This window comes from Octodon degus, unplaced genomic scaffold, assembly GCF_000260255.1.
Source record: "Octodon degus isolate 3935 unplaced genomic scaffold, OctDeg1.0 scaffold00115, whole genome shotgun sequence".
Classification (NCBI taxonomy): Eukaryota; Metazoa; Chordata; class Mammalia; order Rodentia; family Octodontidae; genus Octodon; species Octodon degus.
In genome coordinates this window covers 8,074,957-8,083,621 of record NW_004524691.1, presented here as the reverse complement: position 1 = coordinate 8,083,621, position 8,665 = coordinate 8,074,957, and the positions used below count along the sequence as shown (strand labels likewise).

General features: G+C 34.1%; 1 protein-coding gene across 5 annotated transcripts in view; it reads right to left on the bottom strand.

The window, feature by feature from the left end:
* Positions 1 to 1,412: 1,412 nt before the first annotated feature.
* Positions 1,413 to 8,665, bottom strand: part of Nmd3 (NMD3 ribosome export adaptor) — a 25,191-nt gene continuing 17,938 nt past the window's right edge. For all 5 annotated transcript variants that reach the window (XM_023699731.1, XM_004639857.3, XM_023699733.1 and 2 more), the window contains exons 11-16: positions 7,531 to 7,676; positions 5,970 to 6,082; positions 5,367 to 5,439; positions 3,136 to 3,242; positions 2,168 to 2,238; positions 1,413 to 1,956 (exon numbers count right to left, since the gene is read on the bottom strand). In XM_023699731.1, coding sequence (XP_023555499.1) covers positions 1,826 to 1,956; positions 2,168 to 2,238; positions 3,136 to 3,242; positions 5,367 to 5,439; positions 5,970 to 6,082; positions 7,531 to 7,676 — 641 coding nt within the window. In that variant the 3' untranslated portion in view covers positions 1,413 to 1,825. The remainder of the gene's footprint in view (positions 1,957 to 2,167; positions 2,239 to 3,135; positions 3,243 to 5,366; positions 5,440 to 5,969; positions 6,083 to 7,530; positions 7,677 to 8,665) is intronic.

The following is an 8,665-nucleotide window of genomic DNA, read 5'->3' as shown; positions in this document are numbered from 1 at the left end:
TTAATATTCTATCAAGATGCTAGACTCTTCAAGTTGTAAGCCAGATCACTGCATAAAATGCTGGTCCAGACGAAGAGAACAAAAACATACACTGTTATTTGAAGTAACTAGTCTGTGAGAGGGAAGGAAAAAGGGAGGGAAAGAGGAAGGTGGAGGAGAGATAGACAGGAAAGCTTTTGAAAATGGTTTTTATGAAGAAATAAAAGATGAACTTCCTTCCTCATTTGCTGTTCTTCATTTTATCACTGAACAACTATTTCCCTACTCAGAGGACATAAAATGATCTAAAATGAGTCAAAGTGCATTACAAATTCACATTGAAAATGATTCATCAAAAAAAAAAAAGATTCATCAAGGCCAGCCAGATAGCTCAGCAGACTAAAGCACCTGCTTCGGCAGAGCACAGTGGACGGGTTCGATCCCTGGCATGCTGTGCCAGCCCCACCTGTGGGGCGCGCTGAGGTGGCAACTGAGACCAGGCACGATGCACACACCTGTAATCCCAGGGTTTGGGAGCCTGAAAACAGAAGAATCACTGAAAGTCTGATCTGTGTAGTGAGACCCTGTAGATCCTGTACTAAATACATTTAAAAAATAAATAAATAAATGATTCACCAACTAAGTGCTTCTCTAGTAAGTGCAGGGGCCAGGGTTCAATCCCTGGAACTGCATTCCACGCCAGCCCCACCCCAGGGCACACTGAGCCTGCAATGGAGTCCAGGCTTGGTGGCCCAAGCCTGTAATCCCAGCACTAGGGAGGCTGAAAACAGAAGGAGCACTATGAAGGACCAGGCTGCGTAGTGAGACCTTGCACACACACACAAAAAAAAAACTTAAAAAAAAAAAAGATACATCATATGCTCAGTCTTTTGCTGATCAATGGATATAACTAGAGAAAATACTCTTAAGTGAAATAAATCAGATCTGCATGTGCAAACATCATATTGCTTCTTTAGTGTAAAAATCTGAAAGAGAAAAATGCAATCTGAAGGGTATGACAGACACTGGGAAAAGGAAATGAACTTACTCAAAAGGAAAGAGTTACTGAGTTGAGGACAAGGACAGGAGAATGGGGAAAGAGATTTATCTATGTCTGTAACAGGATGGCTTGGACAACTGCACTGTGCATTTCTGCTGGCCTATGCAAAGAAGCAGGTGATACTTAATTTGTTTTGTCTCCTTTTTGCAATTGTTTGTACTCTCTTTGTAATTTCTTATACATGTTCCTTTTTTCCTTTCTTCTTCCAATTTTACATGCATATATCTGGCAATATAAGTAACTAGTTGGAAAACAACACTATATATTACAACAAATACTGTGAAATTCACAATGAAATTCTGTATCACTTGTAATTTTTTGTTTTCCAATTTGTACTCTTTAAGAAAAAAGCAAAAAAACAAAAAATGCTCATTCTATAAAGCAATCAATATAAAAAGAATATAAAGATTATTTTGATGTTTCAATATTTAGCTAATATTCAGAATTAATATATAATGAATCTCAACTTTTGAGCTTTAAATTCCAGCATTAAGCATTAGGTATGTGAAACAAATACTATGGGCCTTAAATAAAAGCAAAGAGAGAAAACTACACACACAAAATAGCCTAAACATTGGCAATTATGAAATCTAGTTTTCTATTATCTAAATTTCCAAAACTATCAAACCCTTTAGAGCTTTAAGCAATCAAAATAGTCATATTTATTAAGGCTTAAAAATAAATTTTTCCTCTTAACATATGAAGGCATACATGAAATATACAGCAAAAGTTACTGTGTCCAACTTCCCACACCGATGGATGTGCAAAGTCTACAACATGATCTCATTATGCCATCATAGCTGCACCTTCTGCACCAGTGGCATCCTGGGAAATATGAAGGTCTTCAAGCATCTCAGCCAGACTAATTCGAGGTGCTCCTTCATCATCTGTGTCACTTTCTACAGGGATAGTTGAATCTAAAAAAATTAGGATTTTGAGTAAATACAAATATGAAAACATAGAATACCTGCCTCCAACATTATTGGAATCATTTATGAAAGTCTGACTATAGCAGTTTAAAAAATAAACAAGAAAAAGTCATTTATAAAAATCAAAGTTTAAGATACCGTAATAGTCTCACTAGCACTACCTACAACATCTGATTTAAAACACTCCTATAAGACCAACCTCTGTAAATGTTGACATTTTTCCTAATTGCCTCATCTTCTTCAAGATCTTCAAGAAAATCTTGGTATTGCCTGTAGGAACATAAACATTTACATATTTCATCTTTACCAAAGAAGTGTGAGGTTTTTTTCACTTGCAGCATTGTAAATGTGCTCCAAGCACTACAATCTTAAAAAAGTAGAACATGTATGTTAATACTGACAAGCTAGAAAAAATATTTTCTATCAAAATTACATAACAAGAAACCAGCTAAATATAAGATGACATTAAATAAAACAAAGAAAATACTTCTCATCTTAACCCTACCCCCAAAATGTCTAAATCAAATTGAAATACTTTTGAATCCAGGTATGTACTTATAATATCAAATGCATTTAATCAACTGTTATATATTTGAGTATTATCTTAATTTTAAAAATTACATTGTTTGAAACACTATTTCCTAATTCACATTTTGTGAAACAATATTATATACTCTTCAGATTTTAGATAGCTATGATTTCACTCTCAAGACTTTTTTTTTTTGCAGAACCGGAAATTGAACTCAGGCCCTGAGCCATCTCCCCAGCCCAGACTTTCTGAATCATCTAATAAACTTTTTTCAGAATGTATTATCTTCATTTGTTCTATAGCTTTTTCAGAAATAATATCTGATATCAATGAGCTATTGTCATTGAATCACAAATCACCAGTACACATCCCCTGTTTATGATATCCACAAATTATTTACAATATTTTAACTGTTCAATTGAATTATTTACATTAATATTACAATTATAATAACACAAGAAATAACTGAATCTGTATTAATTAGCACTATATCCTCTCATATGAATTCCATTAATAGCTTCACAGGAATCCAAACTTATCGAGTACAAAGACTGATGCCTATTTCTTTCTAACATAAAAATAACTTATCATACGTCTTTCCTCTCAGAAAATACATAGAGTTTAAATAAAAGTGGGACCTTTCATCATCTGTATCCATATTTTCCCTATCTCTTGCAAGCTCTTTCAATTTCCAGTTTCTACGACGCTGACGTTTAGTACGGTCATAGCTCTTCTTGATTAATACCTATAACAGGAATATTTTTAAAGTTATAAAACATAACTACAAAGTAGAGCCACAAAAACCAATAAAGTTTAAAAATGAAAAGATAGGGCTGGGGGAGATAGTTCAGTGGTATAAATGCCTGCCTGGCAAACACAAGGTCCTGAGTTTAATCCCTAGTACCAAAAAGAACCCTAAAAATGAAAAAAAAAAAAAAAAAAAAAAGCTACAGGAATGTCAGGTAAGTCACCAAATGCTGAGTGATTATACCTCAGGAAAAAGGTGTAGAGATCAAAAGGCAGTGTCAAAAAAAAAAAAAATTCTAGTGACTGAATATTAAGTTTTAATACAAAAAACCTGCAGTATTTTATTACTGTTATAGATCATCTTGAAACATCACAAGCAGGGCTGGCCAAATAGCTCAGTGGATTAAAGCGCCAGGCCTGCTGTGCCAGCCCCGCCCCTGGGGCACCCTGAGATGGCAATTGAGACTGGGCGAGGTGGTGAGTGCCTGTAATCCCAGCTCTTGGGAGGCTGTAAACAGGCAGATCACTACGAGTCTGATCTAGTAGTGAGATCCTGAACACCTTGCAGACCCTTTCCTAAACTACAATAAATAAATAAATAAAATCACAGGAAAGTACTTCCCTTTATTTTCTCTAATACACACTGATAGAACTATATACAATTTTCACAATATTAGAATAGTGTTTAGTAATTACAAAATATGTGAAAATAACTGTGCAGAACACAAAATCTTGTAAGATTGTGATACTCTACTCTCATAACCTCATTAGAAATAACTGCTTTGAGAAGAAAGCAAAATAGCATGCCCTGTAATCCCAGTTATTTAGGAGGCTGAGATGGGTGGATCATGCATTCCATGTCAGACTGAGCTACAATGTCCCATCTTATAAAAAGAAAACAAAAGAAGGAAAACAAAGACCTATTTTTATCTATACTCAAACTATCCTTCTATTTCCTAATTTATCAATGAAAGCAAAACAGGGTAGTAACAGTAGGAGGGTCACTTTTTCATCATGACTTTATTTCCGCCCAAAGCTGAAGACATCAACATATATTTTGAAAGATTAAGCATGTACAACTCTTCAGTTTAATTCACTATTATCCATGATTCTTAAACTCATCATGTTAGAATTTAACAGATTTTTCACAACTAAGCCTTTCTCTAGTATTTGATAGTATAAAGATTATTTTCTACTCCATTTCTATTTAACTTTGAATAACTGGTATTAACTCTAATGCCTTAACTGGCAATATACATAAAGTAAGCTGAGCCTAGTTAAGAACAAACCTGAATGTTTTAAAGATCATCATTTCCACCTGCAAGCTTGCTCTACAGATAGTACCAAGTATTTTGACACACAATGAAAATTTAATTATAAACAGCAACAGAAAAACTTCAATAAGCTTTGGATATATCCCACCAAGGAAAATGATATAAAGACTTCTGAAGCCTGACAACAAGGTGTGACCCTATTTTCCCAGCTACCTACAAGATGAGGAAAGAGGATAGCAAGTTTGAGGCCAACCTAAGCAACTGAGCAAGACCTTATCTCAAAATAACATTTTAAAAAAGGACTGGGAGTACAGCTCAGTGGTAAAGTCCTTGCCTGTTAAGCACCTGGGTTCACTCATCAGTACTCATTCCCCCAAAACGAATGAAAATTAAGAGGGAAGGAACACAGCTCAGTGGTACAGCACTCGCCTAGCACATACCAGGCCATGGGCTTTAGTACTAACACTGCTAAGTAAATCAATGGACTTCTTTTTTTAAGGTATTTAGCACAGGGTCTACAGGTCTCACTAGACAAGATCGGACTAGTAGTGATTCTCCTGTTTTTAGCCTCCCAAGTGCTGGGATTACAGGTCATGCCACCACATCCAGTCTCATTTGCCGCCTCAGTGTCCCCAGGGATCGAACCCCAGTCGCTGCACTCTGCCTAAGGAGGCGCGTTAGTCTGCTGAGCTATCTGGTCAGTCCTACAGACTCTGATATTATGCCTTAGTTATTTTAAAGACAATCTCCAACTAATGTATTAGGTTCAAAATGATGACCTCATATACCTCTCTCATAATAGTCACATCATCTTTAACACAAGAAAAAGGAAAAATCTAAAGCCATACCACATCTGGAACTTTATCTGACTTCATTTTGTTGACATGCTCATCATTCAAGTTACAGTTAGCCAAATCAAACCTGAAATATAAACAATGAAAAACTTACTTACGCTTTGCATTTAACTTTTCACTTGACAACTATTATGTAAGAATTCCTAAGTCAGTTAATACTGTCCACTTTAATATATAATTTTTATAATTTATTTTACAGTGAAAATCCTTTTGCAGAGCTCAAAAAGATAAAAAAGCTATGAGTTTTGTGCACGTTTCCACATATCTGTTAAGGAAGCAAAACAGACTTATTTATGTTTAATAAAAAAACTACCCACTCCCTTAAAAAAGCTGTAAATATGCATGTAATTATATGAAGTCAGGGTTCAATCATCAAGACACTGGAACAAATAGCTCCTTTAGATGACGGTCAAAACTGAAACCACTATAGGCTTCTGTCCAACACATAATTTAGTTACCAATAATGAGTTATAATAGGTTTCTAAGAACTCTTAAATCTTTTTTGAATGAACTTAGTATTTTAGGTAGATTTTTTGGCTACCAAAGAAAGCATGCAATGCTGATTGGCAGTTTAAAATGATATAAAAAAATACAAACCCCAACACCAGGTCTCCAGGATTTAGAAGATGTCCCAAATGAGTGCGACAAAAATACTGTTTATCTGTATTCATTTCAGATGTTTTCTGTACCCAGACTTCCCCAAGGGTATGCTTAAAAGGAAAGAAAATGTACTCTTCAATAACTTAACCCAAGACTCTCATACAAAAATTAAAAACGTTGATTTTTGGCATTATTATTTTCATTTTCAAGGCAAAAATTGATTTGCTTATTTTCCATATCTCTAAATTCTGTCAAAATTACTGAATCCTAAGTATAGAAAAATAAAATCCTAAAAGCAAATAAAGAATTTTTGTTAAGATTTGGTCAAGACATTTATGAAACATTAACAATGTCCTCTGAAAAAGCCATATATAGAATTTTCAAAAGAAATCTTTTCATAGTGAGACTGGCCAACAGACTGAGCAAACAGCTAACCAAAAAGGGAGGCTCTTAAATCAAGAAAACATTCCAAGCAACGCATTTGAAACAAAGGGTTCAAAAATACAAGAGTCTAACAAAATAACCTTGAAAGCCCAGCAGCACACTACCACAAAATCCAAACCTTCACCGATTAATTTTTTAATATTTAAAATTTTAAACTAGAAAGTTAATATCCTTTCCTAAATAACATTTTAATTGTAAATGACCTTTCAAACTTACAAGCTGAATTAAGAATACGACATGCCAACTTTTTACTTACAGACCAAGAGCAAGGAATTGACCAAGAGCAACATAGTACGTGCTAATGCCAGAATTAAGGAATCTCTACACAGATAAAAGAAAAAGGTAACAGAAAAAAGCAATCACTTCCCAAATATTCTGACAAAAAATATTTAACTTAAGTGTACCTAAAGGTCCACTCTCCAGTTTAAATACTAGGCACTAAAAGCAAACAATATCATGAGGCAAGAGTAAGATACAATCAGAAAATATTTTATAAATGTCCTGTTTGTCTAAGCAAGTTGGAACCATGACCCAGAAGAAACAAAGCAAAAAAAAAAAAAAAAAAAAAACACCTAAAACAGGAAGAGGGTTATTATTAAATTAGTTCACAACTATAAAATCCACCATAATTTAATGTATGGTCGCAACTAGATACTAGTCAGAACAAATCATAAAAGATACTTTAGGCACAGATAATGTAATATGAATACAGACTACAAAGAGTTAACAGTTATGAAAATCATACACTGTGTGAAGAGATGTATACTGAAATATTCAGCACACAGTAATGATTTTTAAAATGTAAATGTCCTTCTAAAATGTTGGTCACTTAGTCCTCTTCTACAAAAATAAAGAAAATGATTTTTTAGAATGAAGTAAATATTTAAACTTTTTTCCAACACAAAAGAAAAAATGACTTGCCAGGCACTATAAGTTTGATCATTTTTACAATTACCCCACTTTTGCTAAAAGAAAAAAAAAAGAAAAAGAAAGAAAACCCACAAAATGTATTTTAACCCCACATAGTGTTAGCTTTATTTGGACTCCACAATAAAAAGAAAAAAGAGTAAGATGATAAAAAGTAAATAAAAACAGCAAGTAGAGCAAAGCATACCTTTTTTGATATGACCCCAGCACCTGCACTGCGTTTGAGATCTCGAACTACACTGCATTCCATCACGATAAACTCTTCTAGCTGTTTGGGATGGCATAAACTATTGAAAGGATGACTCCAGAATGTGCTCCCATCAACATCAGCAACTAGGATAAACAAAGAGCACTAAGGAACAAAAATCTGATGTCTTTCAAGAAGTCGCCAAATATGTTATCTAGGAAGGACACGAGATACACCAACTGGAAAATACCAGATCATCTGGAACTACAATTGACAACTCACTCTTGAGGGACCATCTTTATTCAAATGAATTAGCCCCAAACTTCACCCAGCACAAGAGAAATAGCAGGTATCAAACATACCTTAAGTATCAACTATAATTAGAAAGCCAGGAAGCTAAGTGCATTTTCAATAAGATCAGGTTCAATCAGTCATATAGTTTCATATACTGTTATTTTACAGTTTACTGGTAGTTTCATGTACTGATATGTTACTTTAGGAACATATCAACATCTTAGCAGTTTAATTTCTTGCTAACAGATAAAGAATATCTGTCCTAATATTATACATACACATCTGGCTGATGACTATAATTGGTAAGGATAATAAATTGCTTCTGGCAAAATATCAAAATAAACTCAATTCGTTGTAACAGAAGACTTTTATTTCATGAAACATAAAAAAAGATCAAGCGGAGATCCAGTGAAATTCACTAACAGTCACCAACAGGCAATCTTTTCTTAAAAATATTTTTTGGGGTTTTTTTGTTTGTTTTTTTGTCTTTTGAGACAGTATCTCACTATACAGGTCAGGGTGGCCTTGAGTTCACTTTGTAGCCCAGGCTGGTCTCAAACTCACAGTGAGACCCTCTCAAAACAGTAATAGTAATAGTAATAATAATACACAGGCAATAAATTAAATGATTTATAATTCCACCAGTGTTTTATTAAACAATAGTATAAATCTTAACTGGTCTTTTAAAATACTACTATTATGAATAACAAGACAACATAATTATTGCTTGTTATGTATGTAACTAACTGTCAAGGGAAATTTAGTTCCCAAAACTTACCTTGCAAAACATGACAATGTTAAGCCATGCAGTCATATGTAAAAGATGAGCAAGGCAATGATC